The following is a 21,528-nucleotide window of genomic DNA, read 5'->3' on the forward strand; positions in this document are numbered from 1 at the left end:
CTTAGTTTTTTTAAGAAGTCTCCTACTCTGCACTCATTACCTGTACTAATTTCACCTGTTTGAAATCATTACCCGTATAAAAGACACCTGTCCACAATCTAAATCAATCACGCTCCAACCCCTCCACCCCTCCACCATGGCCTAGACCAATGAGCTACGAGGACACCATGGACAAAATTGTAGACCTGCACAAGGCTGGACTGGGCTACAGGACAATAGGCAAGCAGCTTGGTGAGAAGGCAACAACTGTTGGCACAATTATTAGAAAATGGAAGAAACACAAGATGACTGTCAATCTTCCTCGGTCCATGCAAGATCTCGTATTGTGGGATAAGGATGACTCTGAGAAGGGTCAAGATTCAGCCCAGAACTACCCGAGAAAACCTGTTCAATGACCTGAAGAGAGCTGGAACCACAGTCTCAAGCGTTACTGTTAATCCATGACGGCGTAGTCTGTTACTAACATCCTGCAGGGCACGCAAAGTCCCCCTGCTCATGCCAGAATGTGTCCAGACCCATTTGAAGTTCACCAATGACCATTTCGATAATCCAGAGGAGGCATGGGAGAAGGTCATTGGTCTCATCTGATCACAAATAGAGCTTTTTGATAACCACTTCATTAGCTGTGTTTGGAGCAAGATGAGTACAACCTCAAGAACACCATCCCAACCATGAAGCATGGTGGAGGAATCATCACTTCCAGCATGACAGTGACCCCAAAAACATAGCCAGGGCCACTAAGGAGTGGCTCCGTAAGAAGCATTTCAAGTTCCTGCAGTGGCCTAGCCAATCTCCAGACCTGAACCCAATAGAAAATCTTTGGAGGGTACTGAAACTCAGTGTTGCCCAGGGACAGCTCCGAAACCTGAAAGATCTGGAGAAGATCTGTATGGAGGAAGTGGGCCAAAATCCCAGGTGCAGTGTGTGCGCAAACTTGGTCAAGAGCTTCAGGAAATGTCTGACCTCTGTAATTGCAAACAAAGGTTTCTGTACCAAATGTTGTTCTGTTTTTCTACTGTTTCAAATACTTATTTCATGCAATAAAATGCAAATTAATTATGTAAAAATCACACAATGTGATTTTCTGTTCTTTATATTTAGATTCTGTCTCCCAGTTGAAGTGTACCTACAATAAACATGCAGTTCTTATTTCCCTGTTAAAATTACTGACACCACAAAGAGCCTAGACAGACCCCATCATAAGTCTTTGGGGTCCTCTGTTCAGTTAACGTCTTTCAGGGGATCATCAAGCCCGCTGTAATTTTTAGGTTTTCTGCACGGAACAGTAAATCGGATGTGACTGAACCGGAAACTTTGCTGGTGCATGTGAAAAGTCACATGGTGGAAGTACCGTAATTCCTTTTTTTTTTTTCTTTGGGAAAATTGGTTTAAAGAGAACATGTGAACGATTGAAGCCGTTAAAGTAAAGGTATGGCCAAAATGGTGCTGTTATACTGATTTAATGGATGCCTGTAGTGAAAAAATCCATACCCTGGTTCTTGTTTAATTCACCTTTTAGAAGTTTTGGTGCAATAGCCTCTTCGTGCATCGGGGCGAGACTATGGGTAAGGTCTTCAGGCCCTCTGTGTTTGTGTGAGCCTCCTTTTACAAATTTCACATTGACGTTCGCCTTGCGCACATTTGTGTCCCAGTGTTTTCCAGCAAAATGTTACCGGAGGCGACGCATGCTCAGATTAACCTCCTGTGGTTTCCAGCAAATTGGCGCCGGTGGTTGCGCAGGCAAGTTGGGATCTTGGCTCGCGCCATTTTGTTGGAGACCGTAACGTTAATTTGACCATGCTCCGCCTCTGGCACCATTTTGCTGAAGAGAGCTGGAACATGAATGTACAAAAGCACTGCCGGTGGTAAGGGCAGTGCTAGCGTGAAATTTAAGGAGGCTCCTACAAATGCAGATGCGCCACGGCAGAGCCGCACCCCGATGCCCAAAGAGGCTATCACACCAAAACTTCTAAGGTGAATGAAGCAAGAACCAGACTATGGATATTTTCACTACAGCTATCCATTAATTCGTTATAACAAGGCCATTATGGCCATACTTTTACTTAAACAGGTTACGGTAAATCATGATGACAGGTTCAATTTAAAAAAGGAAAAAAAAAAGAATTATGGACTTAATAGAAGTCAAATACATCTGTCATGGGTCTTGTAAAACTTGAATCAGTGATATAGGTGTGAATGGAGCCTTCAGGCTTCTGCACAGGTGATTTTACCATTTGTCATGCTCTGAGGTGTATGAAGCCATCGTGTGGCAGCCATATTAGTTTCTGCTCACTTTGGTAACTCTGTATGGAGATTCTATGTGGGAGCTCGATAGGAGAGAATAAATTGTTCTGTTCCATGTCATATGTTTTCCATACTCGTAAGCTAAAAGGAGAATGAATGGCTCCCAGAACCGAGGCTCCAAGGAAACATTCACAAAGAAACCTGTGCGGCCGTGATGCAGAGACCTCATCTTGGCTGATGCCGGTCATTCCTGGTGGGTGGAAGCTCTACATCTGTGTGTACCGACTGGCACATCATGGCTGCCCACTGTGCGTGGCCACAGATGGACTTATAAGGCCGTTTTGTCCCTAGCAATCAGTAGAAAGCTAGCTGTCTCTTACTAGTAAAGATTAGTAAGTGGACGCCATGCTCTGCTGTGGTAACGAGGCCTAGACACATGCAGAGACCAGGTAGTCAGCGAGGCGGTCATCAGCCGGGATGTTTTCTGTCATAATTGCACAAAATTAACGGACCATCCCTCATAGTAATTCTCTTCATGTCCTTAATGGCTGCTGTAGAGGCGTGGAAAGTCTGAACTTCGCCTCTGTGCATTTCCATTAGTGCGGGACGGACCAGTGCCGATGACAGTAATAATGTCCACGTCAGGGCCTGGGTCTGACTTTGCACAGTGGCCATTTTGGACATGAGGAGAATGGGGCACCAGTTGCAGAGGGGGAGGCCATTATGTGTGAGGACTATGGGAGTGGACGGTCACATTAAACCACCATAGATGCCACTTTTTCCAAATTTTGCTCAGTAGCCATACTGTATTGCTCGGAGCTTTAAGTAAATGCATGACATGCTGACGTAAAATGCCATATTGTTTACCTGTGCTGCTTCATTAGTATTTTACCCCAATGTGTTCTAGTTTGTTTTCTACTTTATAATAATATATGGAACCAACAAAAAGATTCCTGTCCTTAAGAACTTACAATCCAAACAGAACTGTCCTGTGTTTAGAGCTGTGGTGATTGTAGCAGGGCCCGACTGTAATATTATGAGCTGCCACTTTCTCTTGGAGGTGTTGTTTTTGTCATTATTGGTCAAATGTATTTATTTATTTTTTTGCATTATAAGGCTGTCCAGAATGAAAATTGCTGCTGTTATATGCATATCTACAGCTTAAGTGGAACCTGTCACATCCATAAATGCTATTGACCTGAGATCTAGGGGTAATCTACACGTAAATGGCATTTACATCCTGTGTAGCCCTGCGGCTACAGGGATAAAATTAAGTTTTATACTCCCTGTCCGCTCTCTTCCAGTCACAGGAGCGGTTACCATCACCACTCGTTATACAGTGAGCTGTATTCACTCCCCGACACATTGATTTCTCTTCAGCGGATGTATGGGAAGCGACTGCAGGTAGAATAAAACATTGTTTTCTCCCTTAACCTGCTCCTCCATCCAGTAAGCTGGATACATAGAAGGATTGTCAATCGTAATTCCTGGACATTCCATAAAAATTAGGCATTTTTTTTTACCCTGCGCGTAAAAAATCAATTTGTGTCCATGATTTTTTTTTTGAAGTTCGAGAAACATCTAAAGCTTGTTGTGGCTGTAGTTATTATTATTTTACAGTTCCCAGTGAATGTAGTTTAGTGTTTTAATCTACATTATGGAGTGTAGACGTACATCATTTATAATAATGATTTACCATGGTTTTACAATGTGTACGTAAAACTTAGATTGACTGTCATTTTTTGCTAAGCTTTCCAGAAATGGTAAAAGATCAAGTCTGCGTATCTTCTACACAGGATTTAAGCACCAGTTTCCTGCAGATTACACCTATGTCTGCAGGTAAATAGCATTTCAGGATGGGACAGGTTATCCAGTTAAGATTGGTTTCCAAATGATCCCGATGTCCACCTTAGGCCGGGGTCACACTAGACCGTAATACGGACGAGTGCTATGCGATAAAAAATCGCCTAGCACTCGGCCCAATGTTAATCTATGGTGCAGCTCCCATCATCCGATATTTTCTCCACCGTATTTCGGATCCGAGGGAACTCGCATCAGGCTGCGATTGTCAGCGTATCTCGGCCGAGACTCGCCAATGCAAGTCTATGGGTGCGAGAAAAAATCGGATTACACACGGACCATGCGTGTGCATTGCGAGAAATACGCAGCGGTGTTCTATAGAAAAGCCGGTAATTCAATTGCCGGCTTTGCATCTCTCCTTCACAAACCCGACAGGATATGAGACATGGTTTACATACAGTAAACCATCTCATATCCCCCTTTTTTTTGCATATTCCACACTACTAATGTTAGTAGTGTGTATGTGCAAAATTTCAGCGCTGTAGCTGCTAAAATAAAGGGTTAAATGGCGGAAAAAATTGGCGTGGGCTCCCGCGCAATTTTCTCCGCCAGAGTAGTAAAGCCAGTGACTGACGGCAGATATTAATAGCCAGGAGAGGGTCCATGGTTATTGGCCCCCCCGTGGCTAAAAACATCTGCCCCCAGCCACCCCAGAAAAGGCACATCTGGAAGATGCGCCTATTCTGGCACTTGGCCACTCTCTTCCCACTCCCTGTAGCGGTGGGATATGGGGTAATGAAGGGTTAATGCCACCTTGCTATTGGAAGGTGACATTAAGCCAGATTAATAATGGAGAGGCGTCAATTGTCACCTATCCATTATTAATCCAATTGTTTGAAAGGGTTAAAAAACACACACACGCACATGATTTAAAAGTATGTTAATGAAATAAACACAGCGGTTGTTTTAATAATTTATTGCTCTCTCAATCCATCCGGAACACCCTCGCTTGGAAAAATAATAAACGCACAAGATACATACCTTCTGATGTCCTATCACGTCCAACGAGGTAATCCATCTGAAGGGGTTAACTAATATTACAGGCACGAGCTGCGATAACCCACTCGCTCGTGCCTGTAATCCCCGGGTGCTGAAAGGAAAGCAGAGTGATCTATACTTACATTGAGTCGCGGTGATGCGCCCCTGCTGGATATTCTCATGAACTGCAGCCTGGGAACTTTTTCCCACGCTCCAGGTCATATGAGGACATCCACCAGGGGGCGCATCACCGCGACTGAAGGAAATGTAGGTCAATGACCTACATTTCATTCATTCGCCGGGGATTACAGGCACGGAGCACAGCTGCATTTGCAGGGCTCCTGCCTGTAAAATAATTAACCCCTTCAGATCATGGATTACCTCGTGGGATGTGACGGTTCAGCTGAGGGTATGTATCTTGTGCGTTTATTATTTTTCCAAGCGAGGGTGTTGCTGATGGATTGAGAGAGGAATAAAATACTGAAACAACCGCTGTGTTTATTTCATTAAAATACTTTTAAATCATGTGTGTGTGTTTAACCCTTTCAGACCATTGGATTAATAATGGATAGGTGTCATAATTGACGCCTCTCCATTATTAATCTGGCTTAATGTCACCTTCCAATAGCAAGGTGGCATTAACCCTTCATTACCCCATATCCCACCGCTACAGGGAGTGGGAAGAGAGTGGCCAAGTGCCAGAATAGGCGCATCTTCCAGATGTGCCTTTTCTGGGGTGGCTGGGGGCAGATGTTTTTAGCCACGGGGGGGCCAATAACCATGGACCCTCTCCTGGCTATTAATATCTGCCCTCAGTCACTGGCTTTACCATTCTGGCGGAGAAAATTGCGCGGGAGCCCACGCCAATTTTTTCCGCCATTTAACCCTTTATTTTAGCAGCTACAGCGCTGAAATTTTGCACATACACACTACTAACATTAGTATATATATATGTATACTGTATATATGTTTTCCCGAACATTTGAGCACATAAATCCATTAGATGTCGGTTTTGCAAGCTTGCGAGAAAATATCGGCATACGGATGCCATACGGATGTCACACGGAGGTCACACGGATCATTTGATGCGAGGAAATCGCATCCTCGCACTGCACACGGATCACTGTTTTTGAAACATTTGTGCGATTCTCGTCCGTGAAAAACGGACCGTTTTTTAATACGTTAAGTGTGTCCCCGGCCTTATTAGTCAACTGCTCGTTAGACCCAGTGGATGCTAAATGCATGGTCCTGAGACATCAGCTGGCCATATGTATGTTTGTATACCTCTTGTAGAAGGAAAATACCACTCTACTGCACAAAATACAATGTATGCCATGCAGTATAGGGCTTTTATTACGATGGTGCCAATGGATGATGTGCACCACAATATGGATCCTGAATCTTTAGAAGGCCTGTAAGGGTATGTGTCCACGTTCAGGATTGCATCAGGATTTGGTCAGGATTTTCCATCAGTATTTGTAAGCCAAAACCAGGAGTGGAACAATTAGAGGAAAAGTATAATAGAAACACATACACCAATTCTGTATTTATCACCCTGGTTTTGGCTTACAAATACTGACGTAAAATCCTGACCAAATCCTGATGCAATCCTGAACGTGGACACATACCCTAAGGCTATGTGCCCACGTTGCAGAATTGAAGCAGAATTTTCTGCTTCAAATCCGCACACCCTTGGCAGGAAAAGCGCATGCGGTTTTTGATGTGATTTATACGCGTTATTGACGTGTTTTTCTCGCGTTTTCCATGCGTTTTTCATATACATGTCTATGGATGTGGAATTGCCGCCATTTCGCAAAAATAATGAACGTGCTGCGTTTTTTACCGCGATGTGTTTCCGCGGCGGAAAAAAACGGAGCATGGGCACAGCAATTGCAGAATGCAATTGAAGTGAAGGGGATGCGTTTTGTAAGTGGTTTTTAAGAGTTTCCGCCTGGGAAAAAATGCAATGTGGGCACATAGCCTAAGTACGCAGCAGTGCGCAGGATTTCTGTATTGCTACCATCACGGATCCTATCAGGGAACCTGTAAACTATATGATAGTTATTCATATTCTCAGATTTTTTTTTTTGTAGGTTCTATGATGGGATTTGTGGTTCTTGCACTGTAGAAATCCTGTGCACCGCTGCGCCCTTACAGCACTTACTGAAGAAGATTCAGGCTCGCTCTGGTGCTTTCTTGGAAGCTACGTATAACATTTTGCTTTACTTTGCGGGTGTTCTGGATCCTGGGAATAGACCGCACAGGTGCAGTGGTGTGGGGAGTTTTCTTCTTTGAAGGCAATTGTTTGATCATGCTCCACAAGGTGAGCTGTAATTACTGTGCTTCTAGGAAACCTGGTCCGAGGAATGACTCCAGGAAGCTCCATTTCTTCTTCTTTTAGTAGCACAGTATGGCACACAAGGCATAAATTAGGGCTTATTGTTTTCCTCCTCGGTCTATGCCCAGAACATCGTCCCCACCATGATGTGATCAGAGGCTGAAATCAGAGAGAAATGGCTGCCAGACTCATATTGAGTAAAAACGTATAAAAAGCACACGACGAGGTGAAGTATAGAAATACATGTACAGGGTATATGTATTTCACTCATTGCTGTCTATTGTTCTCCTTTTTATCCCTCATAAATTATATATCTGCAATTTAATTTACTACATTGATCTTATAATTTGTCCAGACTGATGAGTTTTTTGATCTTCATTTGATCTATTAAGACGGTTGTCTTACGGTAAATTTGTATTTTATGGACTGAGAGAAAAACAGGAAGGTGTTTTTTTAGTTAAATCTGGACATGGACATTACCAGAACCATTAAAGGGGTTGTCCAGAGTTGAGGCTCCAGTCTGCAATCACTGTAACCTCAGACTTGTGAATCCTCACAGTGCGCACTCAGGAGTTGCCAGGAGCGGGCGATCATACAACCACAAGTATGCGATGGGCATTCTCCTGGCCACAGTCTGACTAGACTTGTATTAAGCAAGGCCTCACACGTCTAGTTGGCAAGTGACAGCTTGATGCAAATCGCATACTTGTTGTCGTCACGCTCTCATCCGCTCGTGGCGCCGACTTTGGGATTACTAACACACACTGCGCACAGCTCTGACTGCCATGTACAATGGCTTCGGTTTTCTTTTTCTGTAGTTTTTACTCTTGACATCAAGATCTGCCATGGACTCTCTTCATAGCTTTTAGTTACTTCTCCAAGTGCCGGTTCCAATTACAAGATGGACTTTGTGGCCCCTTTCAAATTGTGCGGTTTTCCAGGTATTCGCTTTGATTTACCGCCTAACCGTGCACTATATTGTAGATGATGTATCCTAATGGCAGTACACCACTGTTTCTCAATGTCTGTGCGTTATTCTGAGACCTGCACAGTCACACACGAATAACGCGGTTCTCGATGGCAGCCACATGGGTTGCTTTCTCTGACTGGAGCACATTACGCCATGTAACGCTGGGTTTACTAAAACTGTTCTGGTGTCAGGGTCAGAGGCCTCATGACTTGTTGCCACGAGCCTTTATTTACGTGTGATTATTAGTCACCATGTAGACGACTGCCTTATCAGCTGTCTGTTTTCTTGGTCTACCAGCAATCAGATGCTAGCAACTTCCTGTACTGAAGGCAATGCAAAACTACTAATCTGAACCATTGTGGTTTTGTGGTCAGATTCCACTTTGCACTCTGGTTAAAGCAATGAAAAATTGATATGTACAGTGACATAACACAAGTTTCAGCTACAAAAATAAATATTTAAAAAAAATCATTTAGAAAAGAGTGGTTACATTCTTTCAAACTCTTTCCCACTACTTGGATAGACATTAATATTAAGGCTGAAAATTGACAATCAGCATTCACTTTACATGCCGCAATCACTGTGAGTGTGCAAGCTGCATTGGGGTGAACAATTGTTACCTCCTTTTTTTCTTCCACTTTTCAGTTTGCTTTATCATCTTCTGTTTACACATGATGATGTACCCCAACAGTTCGGCGCACCGTCTGACCTAACTCTGCTATTCTCGCCTGCCGCTAATCCAGTGCTGCCTCTCCTCTGCTGCGCTGTTCCTTTTTGACAGGTTCATCATGACTGCTGCCCTCATGATTGGCTGCAGTGGTCTTGTGCCCTGTAGTTATGCAGTCACTGCTGCAACCTGTCGACAAAGGCCAGAGCAGGAGTTGGCGAGTTATTTTTCAAGAGCTGGAACTATTTGGAATAAAATCAGTTTACCCCGGACAACCCCTTTAATGAAATCTGTGAGCTTGATAATTGATTCCTTATAGAAGCTGCTTTCACCTGGGGTCCTTTACTACAAAAATAATTTGCACTTTGTACAAACTACATAGTTTTTGCTGTAACTTCACTAAAGTCAATGCAATATCCAGTGTTTCCAATCAGTGGCCACTGTTTGACTGTAGCTTTCACTTTACCATTCTAGTAGAAGACACATTATAGAATTGACATGCCATGGATTGGAAGGGAACCTGTCGGGCAATTCGTGCTGCCGAAACGCTCTGGGGTTTCAGAGAAAAATCTACTTTGAAGTTGGCCGACTCTTCCAGTGCTGCTGCAGGTGATTTGCCATCATTGTCGGCAGCACAGCAGCCCGTGTAAACATAATGTGCGCTGCCGAGAGCAGTGGCGTCCTGTGAACACAGAACAATCTATTGCAGATCGTGCAGGGTAAATGAACCTGAATACTGGTGATTTGCCGAATGACAAGCCTCTGAAAACCTGATTACATTCATCGTCAGCAAGCAGAGTTCTGAGAACATGGAGGAAATAGGAAACAATGTATTGTATAAGACAACATGGCTCCTTTAAAAGTCGTTTCCCAAAATCTATGTCCCTTTTTGTTCTTTACCCCAGAGGGGTCTGAATAGTCAGATTTTTAGTGGATTGTGTTTCTTGACATATCAATTAAAACTCTGCTGAGCCGCCTCTGAGCAATCCAGGGCTGTGTAGGAGGGAAACAGTGCGGCTGACATTCATCATGGCTGCTGAATAGCTATGTCGTGTATATAGATCATTTTTCCAGCAAGTCGTGAATTTGCAGAAACCCTTAAAAATGAAATGATGACATTGAGCACAGAATTCAGATGTTCCAAAAACAAAAAAGTCAGCCACAATACTAATGTCCTGCAGGATGCAGCAGCCCCCCGGTGATAAAGACGGGGGGTAGCATTGATGCAAAATACTGATTTAAACAACCACTCACACACCGACCATTCATGGAGGGGGCGGCTGCATTGTAAAGGCACACGGATGAGGCTTGTATAGGGCGCCAGTCACACAGATGTAATGCACAGGGTCTGTCTTACAGACTATTAATGACGCCCATACTGCGAGATCAGATGAGCTGCCCCCACCGCAGTGACGGCACCGCAAGCCGGCCTGTTACACCCTGCAATAGATAAAATGTACAAAAAAAGATGATTTCACATGTTGTCTGGATTTCAGCCACCTTATAAATTTGGTGTTGATGTGAGAAGAAGAGGAACTGAAATTTGCTTTTCCATTGAAGATTTATTTTAAAGGTATATTTCCATGTAAGACTGTTATGGCATCTGAGATTTGCTGTAGAGAAGATCTGCAATGCTTAAATCGTACCTCTCCTTTCACCTAAAATTTCTCAAATGGTCTTGCTAACTTTATCCCCAACAGCAAATTAAAATTGCTTTTAGTGCACATACCAGTCTGATTTATTCCGATTCTCAGGCTATGTATCTTGCCTTTCACTCTTTTGTAGTAGGTAGGTTTTCAGCAGCATTCTGCTAGTACAATAGGAGCTGGAACTCTCATTGCCCTCACTTCTGAGCTTTCATTGCGCCTGTCTCCGATCTAAAAGTCTGCTTCTCAAAGGCAGGAGCAGAGACCTGCTCCACTTACTGTAATGCATCTCTACAGATAATACTTGACAGCAGGCAGCTAGTCAGACAAAAGTAAGCACTTAGGCTACGTTCACATTTGCGTCGGCGCCGCAGCGCACAACGCAAACAAAAACGCGGCAAAACGCAAGCTAAAACGCTGCGTTTTGCGCCGCATGCGTCCTTTTTGGCCGAAAGTTGGACGCAAAAAAAATGCAACTTGAAGCGTTTCTTGCGTCCAACGCTTGCGGCCATGCGGCGCAAAACGCAGCACAACGCATGTCCATGTGCCCCCATGTTAAATATAGGGGCGCATGACGCATGCGGCGACGCTGCGGCGCCCGACGCTGCGGCGCTGACCGCAAATGTGAACGTAGCCTTAGTGGCCGGCACTTTGTAGTGATTTTTTTTCAGGAACAGTAAAACTTTTTTTTTTACAAGGAAATAATTTGGAAATCACTTTCTCATTATAATATTTATCTATACAACCCCAATTCCAAAAAAGTTGGGGCATTGGGTAAAATGTAAAGAAAACAAGGAGGCAATAATTTAGAAATCCTTTATTGCCATATTTTGTTCACGGCAGAACATGGAACTCCGAAAAAATGAGCTAATTTAGAAACTGATGGCAGCAACACATCTCAAAAAAGTTGGGACAGGACCGTGTCTTCCATTGTCTATCATGATCTCTACTTTTTCGAACTGGGGAGTGATGAGACCCAATTGCTGGAGCATTGAAAGAGGAACGTTGTCCTATTCTTGTCTGTAGGATTCTCGCTGCTCCACTGTCCGGGGTCTTTGATGGGTTTTTCATTTCATAATGTGACAAATGTTTAATTTTAACGAATGGTCCTTGACTGCAGGCGGCCGATTCATCCCCTAAACCCTTTTTTTGTGAGGCCGTGCTGCTGTAATAGGTGCAGTACCTTCCTTGAAACAGGCGCTGTCTGGATGGGAGCATATGTTGTCCCGAAACCTCTATATAATGCTCCGCACTGATCGCGTCTTTCAAGATGTGTAAGCTGCTCCGGCCATAGGCAGTAATGCAGCCCCATACCGTCAGAGATGCAGGAACTGTGCGCTGATAACAAGCTGGAGGGTCGGCAAACTGTGCTTAGGCAATGATTTCTGGAAGTATTCCTGAGCCCATGCGGTGCCACCTGCGGGCCCGTACACCGTGAGCATCCATAATTGACTCTTGATTTTTCTGATATTGTACAATAGATGGCGGGAGATTCAAAACCTTTGCAATTTTACCTTGAACATTTTTCTGAAATTGTTCCACAATTTTTAGACGGCAGTTCAAATTGGTGAACCTCTGACCTTGTTTGCTCTTGAGAGACTCTGCCTCTCTAATATGCTTATTATACACAGTTCTGTGACTTAGTTGAAATTTGACCCTCCAGCTGTTTTTTTCATTAATATATCACTTACTTTTCCTGCCTTTTGTAAACCCTGTCACCAGTTTGTTTGTTTTTTTAGATGTTTTGCTGCCACCTATTTTTTAAATGAGGTAATTTTGTTCAAATGAAATGGGAAAAGTGTCCGGCTGTCAATCAGCGAGACATTGGCAATCATGCCCCCTCAGCAGAGCGGAGCGTAATTTAGTTATATGTTTATCACCTCGGAGGAACATGATTCCAGTTTTACCGGGTGTTGTGTGGGCCGATGTCAGACTCAGGGGAAGGGAGTGTCTGTATTTCTACAGGAGAAGCAGTTCCTCGGCATTGATGGGTGTTACGTGAAATATCTGATGCATGGATTATTGGATGTGAGCGCAGAGCAGGAAATGTTGTCATCGGCACAGCTGCTCTGTGGGTCAGTACAGTAACATGTTTCCTAACCTGTCTAGTTGGGGAAAGGTCACTTGTCCCTGCCGATAACATTGATGTCTCCTCGATATACATTAACCAGCCGCTGCACCAAAGAATCCTCCATAGGTCATTTATCTACATATAGCTATTCTTTCTTTTTTGCTATGGTCAATATCTCCACAGTCCCAGAAATATTGGGCCTAAATTTATTAGCAGCCTGTCAGACATAAAGCTATCCCGCCATCATAGCAGTCAGTCACATGGCTGATTTATTTTTTGGACTTACGTCGTAAAATGACCACTGGATTCTGATTCTCTGCCAAAATCAGCGTTCCCGATAGCTTTGGGCAGACTGTGCATACCAAGCTAGCGAAGGGTTCTTTGAACAATCCCAATTCTTTAGAAGGGTACATTGAGAATAAGTTAATCACAAGCTGTCTTCATCCTGCCAGCTCCAATGATCAGCTGTAATCGGTGGGAAAACTGCCAAAAAGTCTTCAGTTTTTCCTACTGCAGAACCTCAAGGGAAATGAAATACTGCCGTGTGAACATGGCCTTAGTGGTTTATTAAGTTGGGTTCTCAAAAGTGGACAACCCCATTGATTTACAAAATCTGCCACAGATTTCCGTCTGTGTTACGGGGGAAGACTCATAAAGCAGTTCTGCAGTGTGAGGATATCAGCCTTATGGTGGCCATACACATTAGATGGCAGTGTGAGGATATCAGCCTTATGGTGGCCATACACATTAGATGGCTATTCAGCTGAAGGCCATCTTGGCTGTCTCTCCCATACATAGGAGTGCTCGTTCGTCCGAGCACTCCTGTACTCTGTGAGATTGTCAAGTTGGCCGATGTCTTATCTCACAGAGAACAATGCGATCAGCAATGAGACATGCCCAATTGACCTCACTCCTGACCATCACTGGTTGGCTCTCGCACACATTGGACCATTGGCCAAACCCGTCGTTATCTGCAGGCTTGGTGGACATAGTCCATACGTGTACGGCCGGCTTTACAGCTGAGCTTCCCAGACCCTTGTGTGTATGACGTTGAGTTGGGGGTGGTTGTTGGAGATGATTGTGGTCAGGCCTGAGACTTTAGGATTTATTTTTAGGCTTTGTTTGTATTTTGGTATACAGGTGAGAATCCACTTGGGCAGTGGGTGGGGAGGATACATCTTCTTGTAAGGCTATAATACCTTTATTAACTATTTGATGAACCTGCCGTAGATACCGTACATGTATTATGTTATTTCTAATACCCCTCGTATTTCCAGGAAATAATGACACCCAAGGTGCAGGAGATGACACTTGTAGGACTCATTATGTCTGCTTGTTATGTTTATTGTGTAGTTTTTGACTAACATGATTGTATTATTTTTGTGTTGTGAGAGGGAATTGTATTAGAAAACGGTTTTGTTCCTATTTCTGCTGTAGTATATCCACCATAAAGGCACTCTAACCCAGATATGCTTGTCTTTGGCTTGGCCTGAATGCAGTAATCATCCTGATATATTCTGTGTATTTTGTAACTGGTGATTTATAACCTGACTTTCTGCACTGTCTCTTCTTTTTGTTCTTTTCTGTCGACATCACATGTACATTGAGGCCTCCAAACCTAGGAATGGGCTAATACAATTCCCCGGAATATTCTGCTGGCATCGGTCCTCAGCAGATCGTCACTGATGGCCTTTGTGGAACGCGCCTGCGTGCCTGGTGACTAATGTGCACACTATTCACAAGTACACTGAATACATTCGGATGGGGGAATGAAAAAAATGGATGTTATGTACTGTGAGGAGTAGAGGTTCCATTGGAGCAGGATTTTTTTTCCCAAGCGTTTTTCATCGACTTGTTAATCACTGCCTATATCAAATTCCTGAATGTTTACTGCTGGGATCCACTGCCGAAATCCAAGGCTGACCCTCTGAGCCATGCTGCGGCTGTGCCGTGGATCTGCATGCAGATTAGCCCCATTGTCATTCAGTGCTGCTAATACACTGCTTTTTCATGAAAACAGTCATCCTCATGGGGGTAACGTCTTGCATAGCAGTTCATCTGTGGCCATAAATATGGTCGCCACGCTGTTTGGTGCGTTTTTCAATATTTTGGTTGGTAGTTTTGATTTATGCTGTATTCACACATCCATAGTAAACATCCTAGTGCTGTCCCTTTTTTTTCTTTTCTCTGGCACAATGACTGTAGAGCTTTATTGATCCATATACACATCCGTGTCATGAGATTCAGAGCGTGTCCTGTTCTCTAGAGGTGAGCGGTTCAGCTTGTGGGACTCCAGATCAGCGTCTAGTGACATAGTCCCTGACAGATAGGCGTGAGTCCGTGGACATTTTCACCTCCCCATCATGGCTGTGGGTTAGCCGGGACTGGTGCAACGTCATCTATGCGTCACATTGCACAATTTACATTGCGTTAGTCCGTCCTAACAAATCAGATTTCACCCCAGGAACATTGGAAGTAAGAGATGTGCAGGACTGCTGTCTGTCTACCAGGTACCAGCGACCTGGATGCCGGACAAGTCATGCGTACCGATCCGCTCATCTATACTGTATTCATCTGTTTTGTGGCTCAGACTCTGCCATTAAAGGCTATGAGGAGTTGTATAAAGGCTCATACAGACAAACGTATAAATCGGAGGTGTGCTGTCTGACTGATCAGATATCACACGGACAACACACTGACCCATGTTATTAGTTTCTTCTGAGTATCTGATGGGAATCGCCCATTCAAGTCTATGGGTGTGTGTGTTTTTTTTATTTTTTTTTATTTTCCCATGCCGAATATCCGAGTGGCATCTTGATCATGTGCACTTTTTATGTACATCCATGGGAACGGATATCACACGGACTTAAGATATGTTCACACCGATCACACACGTAAGAAATGGACGCACAGATCACACACGTAACGTAAGAAATGGACGCACAGATGGTACACACATGAAAATCGTCAAGAGTTTTCTGGGTGAAACTCAGATGATCTTTCATACTCTCGTTTGCAGCCCGCCTAAAACAAATGAAATGGAAACATGTGATATACTTCAGTGCTTGCTCCATCTGTGTGATCCACTCTGTCAATGGATAAAAAAGTTTAGTCCAAAAACCGAGAAAAAGGTGGCATTCACCATCCGGTATACATTCCTTTATTTAGTGTCCATGACACGGGTACAGCGGGAGAGGAGCGGATACCTTCTGTGGATGACGGCCGTTTCGTGCTAGCTGCGCTTCCACGGGTCCTATGCTCTATAGCGCGAAACGGCCGTCGTCCACAGAAGGTATCCGCTCCTCTCCCACTGTACCCGTGTCATGGACTAAATACTGTAAAGGAATGTTTACCGGATGGTGAGTGCCACCTTTTTCTCTGTTTTTGGACTATACGGGATTTTTTTTGGTGTGCTCCCGGATTCCCTCAGTTGTCTGGTGTCCAGCCTACACCCAGGTAGATTTCAATTTCAGCTGAGATAACCACAGAAGTAAATACACCTCTTTTTAAACAAAACAAAAAAGTTGTTTCCCTACTTCAATATTTTATAAATGGGTGCTGTGAAAGAAAATCTTTTACGTGGGTGTAAAAATGAATATGGATTTATGATAGTCCTATTAAACTTTTATTTACCCCCCCAAAACATGTAACAAATTAGGAGTAGACCTTTAATGGCCGTTCATCATCTATAACAGCTTGAAAACTGTGCCATACAGCACGTCAGTGTGGATTGTGTCCGTGTCTTGGCCACAGCTACTATGTGGGGCTATGCACTCTGATTATTTTTCCCGCAGCTCGTGATTTGGGTTGAGTACACCCCTCCTTGGGAGGCAGATGTGATGGATTCCCTGTGGAAATCGGTCAAGTTGTAAACTTGGGGATCCATCTCTGGTTGTGCCAAGACCCTGCTGCCCTCTTCTTTTGTCCTCCTCTGTACTAGCTATGTGGATGGTTGCATTGTCAGGGTTAGAGTGCCTTCATGTGATGTTTTCTGTGTGCTCCTCGTTGTTCCGATATTGCATGTTTCGCTTGCTATACAATGTCTCTATGTAATTCTCTCTCTCTTTATTTAAATGCTTTCCCAGCAAGGACAAGTTTGGAAGGTTTGCATTGCTTTTCACCTTCCCTTCGCCCCTTTTAGAAACCATTTCTTACACCTTGACTTTTCTTTCTGTAATTTTTACAGCATGGCCCAAAAGATCAATGAGAAAAATAGTTACGGTATTAGCATTTCTTCCTAGGACGGCTGCCCAGTGCCACGGAGCATGCAGAGATTGGTGGCATATACTGTAGCGCCTCTTTATAGCCGTTATTTTTTATTAGTGATGCCTGTAGACCAGATATTTTGCAACCCTTGTTCCTCACTTTTCAGATATACGTGATGAACTTTCCCAGCATGCCTAAACCCAATTCTACCGTTTTGGTGCATATGAATACCGTAATATGCGCTAATCTGCACAGTCCCTTCCTCTGCTACCTCCCACACTTCCTTGCTTACCGTTCCCCCAATTACGGAAGTGCCTTTTTGGAATACTGTTCCCCATGCTGCTAAGACCTCCAGATAAAGAGACCCTAGTCTTAAGTGGCGATTTAGACCGTTGACTCATGTCATGCACCTGTGTCAGGCCACTCATGGTGAGTTCCAGTGGTACTAGGACCGTGGTTTTGGTGGCCTGTAGCTAAACTTGAAAAATTCAGGTAAGGGAATAAGGAAAAAAACGAGGAAGATGATCCATTTCTCAAATGACAATATTACGGTACCTTTTAGGATGTACTGCTTTACCTCTAAAAAACATCATTAATAAAACCTAACCCTAGTTTATAATGAGATGACTATTTCTGCTGCCTTATCGGAAATGTGAGCCATAAAAGGATCAGTCCACTGGTGTAGATATAGCAGTGTGAATTCATTATCACAAAGCATGCCAGTAGCCTACAGCTTTAAAGGGAGCCTGTCGCCCCAAAATTCAAATTTAGACATTCATATCAGGGACTTAGCTCTATAAAAATCATACTTGTGTTGTAGATTTTAGTAATTTTGTACTGTGTAAAAAAAAAAAGCTGAAGGGAAATGAAGGGCCTTTGGTTCACCTTTATCGTAACCCATGGCTTAGTACACCATTCCGCTCTCTCAATTATCATTTTCTGTTGTTCTTATGGTGATGAATGGCACTCACATTTCATCACTGCCTGATCTAAATACCCAGCCGGGCGCACACTGACACTGCAGGGATCGAGAACACACACTGTCAGTGAGTTCAGATGCACTCTAATCTCTTCTGTGTATAGCGGCCGATTGCTGCACACAGGCTCACAAAGCAGTAGGTGGCCGTTGGTGACAGGAGAGGGTGATGAGAACTTGCTGACTTGCAGGGCGAGCACTTTGCACACAGTGTCAGTGTGTGTGTGTGTGTGTGTGTGTGTGTGTGTGTGTGTGTGTGTGTGTGTGCACTTTCTCATCTCCCTTTCCTGTCGGCATCAGCCGCCCGCTGCTTAGTGATCATGTGTGTAGATATTGGCTGCTCCACACTATGGGGATGAGAACGCACCTGCACACACCGACACTGTGTGTGAGCTCTTGCCCCCTTCGGAGTCAGTGTGTTCAAGACTGGGGATTTACATCTGGCAAATCTCCAAAGTGACCGCAGTCAATCACCATGATGGAAGATGCAGAGGATGGTAATTGAGGGGGTGAAATGATGCACCAAAGCATCCTCATTTACATATCTCATAAAACTATTTATATAAAGCAAAATGACTAAAATGTAGAGTACAAGAATTGATATAGGGGCAGAGTCTTTTATATGAATGTGTGGGGTGACAGCTCTGTTCAGTTTAAAGCCTCCGCTACATGGACGGATTTCTACATATACCCGTTTTGCCCACAAAAGGACCACATTCTGCTAGTCAGGAAGAGGGATAATTTTTCAATAAATAGAACAGTGGGTCTGGTTCTCTGAACATATGAGAGTATAATGGTGGAATATACTTCTAATGGAGTCTGCGTAGACCAGGCAAGCCTACATTTGGTCCCTTGATTCTAACACATTGATTAAAAAGCCTCCCTCTCAGCACCTTACATGTCTATAATGTATGGGCCTGGTTACACAGAGCAGTTGACTAGGAGGCACGAGGCAGCTAGTCCTGTAGTGATAACGCTGATTTTATTGAAACAGCACACAGTTTAGTAAGTGACACCCCCGTAATCGGGCTCTCTGCCCCCACATCATGCTGCTCTCAGATTACATGGCAAAAGCCTCCTGAGTCCTGACAGATTCTTTATAAAAAATCCAGCTAGAAGTGCTAGGAGGTCATCTTGTACGTTGCTTATATGTTTGCTGCAAGTCTGCATGTAACAACAACAACAAAAAACAATTGGCAAGTGTGCAGATCTGTTACTGCTTGTCTTTGCCATTATGCATGGGGCATAAAGTGGCAGAAGAGCTGCATGGAACAGTTGTTGTTAGTGATGAGCGAACGTGCTCAGATAAGGAGTTATCCGGGTGCTCGAAAATTGTTGACTCCCCGCGCCTCCATGTCTCCACCGCTGTTTGACAGCTACAACACAGGCAGGGATTGCCTAACAAACTGGTAATCGGTCCCTGCCTGTGAGGCGGCTGTCAGACAGCCGGGAGACATGGAGGCGTGGGGACTCAAACATATTACCCGAGCACGCCGAAGACCCTCTGTTAGCACCCGAGCATGCTCAGATAACGCCTCATCCAGCACCTTCGCTCATCACTAATTGTTATGCAATTTTCTCAAAAGAACATTTCGATTAACATTAAATGATTCGATTGATTTCATTCAGTTGTATAAATTTAGTTGCTACAGGAGAATGCAATAAATAACCCCCCCCCCCCGGGGGATAAGATACAATAAGTCTCATGAGGGGAAAAAAAAAATCACTCCCAACTTAAAATTTAATGATAATTTACCAACAACATGGAAATCCAAAAACTAGAAGAAAGGAAAGCCTCCAAATCCTGTCTCATGTAAAATAATCCATAGCTCTAAACTTTTTGGCTAAAAAGAAACACAAACTTCTAACCTGAGAGGATGTCCTTATCAATATGGCTATGCGTCTTAAGACGGATCTTCATACAGATTATTATCCAGTATATTTATACAAAGTATTGCCCCAAAACAACGCTCTTCTCTCAAACTCTAAACTTCCTCCATGATGTAACCCATCCATCATTGGGTAGGATAATATAGATTTTGAGACCCCAATTTAGGAGCCAGATTTCCTCCCTATCATTAAGAATCTCCCCAAAAAGTTATTCGTCAGTAACCAGTATTGACCCACGTGGATTTTAGTCCTTGATATCTAAGGAAGTTCTTCTTGAGGTCCTCCTGGTCTCAAGGATTTTTCCACCATTGATGGTGTTTCACAACTCTTTGGAGATCCAAGCCATCTTTTGAACAATAAGGATTTTTTTCCCAGCGTTCTCTTTTTATTGAAGCCTTGGAGAACTTAATATTTAATATTTCTGTATTCATAATGCTTTGAGGAACTTTTTTCTTAACTTACATGTCAAAAAGATGAGAGGTGAGGCTGGTGACTCCGGATGAGTAGCTTGGCCAAGTGGCTGGAGTTCTTCTATAAGGCAGCAGAAATGGATATTTTCATCTCTTATTATAACCTAAGTGATCGGTGACAAACATCTCGGCATCTTCATGTCTTGTGCATCATGCAATCGTCCATGTTTGTTTTTTGTTTTTTTCCCTTTAGATTATTGCATACTGTTGATAAAAACTTTTGCCGTAGTTTTTATTACAGTCTTCTATTAACACAATCATTGCCAGAGAAGTTTAGTTAATTTCTAGCAAAGCAAATCTTTCTTTTCTCCTTTTATCACCCATCGACCAGTTTTGTTATAGCTGTTGATCTCTCTACTTCAATATTTTTTTTATTTACTTTTCTTATTTTGTAGATCTATATTTTAATTTTCTCTTTAGGTTTTGAGCTTTCCACGCTGCTTTAAACACCCCCATACATTTGTACCTTATTCTTTTCTTTAGGAGATCTTTTTTTTTACTTTTGTTCATTCTTGTTTCCAGCTCTGACAACTTTTTTTTTTTTTTTTCTCATTTCACTCTGAAACAAATGTATTTTAATGAAAGGACAAAAAAATGAAAATGTTTCTAATTTGTTTTTAATTTTTCGCTAGGCATGTGGCGATCCCAAAGCAAAGCCTTCTTACCTGATCGACAAAAACTTAGAATCTGCCGTCAAGTTTATTGTTCGGAAGTTTCCTGCAGTTGAAACCCGCAATAACAATGTAAGTAAATTTGACTCTAACACGTTTTGCAATGCGTTCTATTTACCAAGTAATTCTGTCTGGAAATATTATTGGTGGGGGTCCCGAGAACTTGGTGATTATCTCTAGTTTTCAGTTTTGGGAAAAATGAAGAACACACTCTGCTTCCACACGATCCATTGTCTATGTGACTGCTGGAGAAAGACGAGTACAACGCTTGGCTATTTCTCACCGTGCCATAGACGATGAATGAAGCGGAGGTCTAGCATGTGCATCTCCACTCTGTGGATCCATTCTTGGAGTTCTTCAGCCCAATTATCTGTATCATTGGTGGTCCCAATGGTCAGACCTCCAGCGATCAGCAAGTTATTCCCTATCCTCAGGACTTGTTAGTTTTCGGAAAAAAAAACCTTTAAGAACTGGTAGTTTATAAACTCCCTGCACTGGGGTGTTAATTTGAGGTGAGTTTTCCCTCTTTAGCATAGTGAAA

The 21,528-nt window shown here is 43.3% G+C and overlaps 1 protein-coding gene across 2 annotated transcripts in view; it reads left to right on the forward strand.

Annotated features, from left to right (window-relative positions):
- The window catches only part of NCKAP1 (NCK associated protein 1), a 104,070-nt gene that overhangs the window by 3,466 nt on the left and 79,076 nt on the right, over nucleotides 1-21,528 (forward strand). The window contains exons 2-3 of one of the 2 annotated variants that reach the window (XM_077272577.1): nucleotides 16,860-16,877; nucleotides 20,949-21,059. In XM_077272577.1, the coding sequence (XP_077128692.1) occupies nucleotides 16,860-16,877; nucleotides 20,949-21,059 (129 nt within the window). The remainder of the gene's footprint in view (nucleotides 1-16,859; nucleotides 16,878-20,948; nucleotides 21,060-21,528) is intronic. The other variant, XM_077272578.1, reaches the window with a different exon arrangement.

Source organism: Ranitomeya variabilis, chromosome 7, assembly GCF_051348905.1.
Source record: "Ranitomeya variabilis isolate aRanVar5 chromosome 7, aRanVar5.hap1, whole genome shotgun sequence".
Lineage (NCBI taxonomy): Eukaryota > Metazoa > Chordata > Amphibia > Anura > Dendrobatidae > Ranitomeya > Ranitomeya variabilis.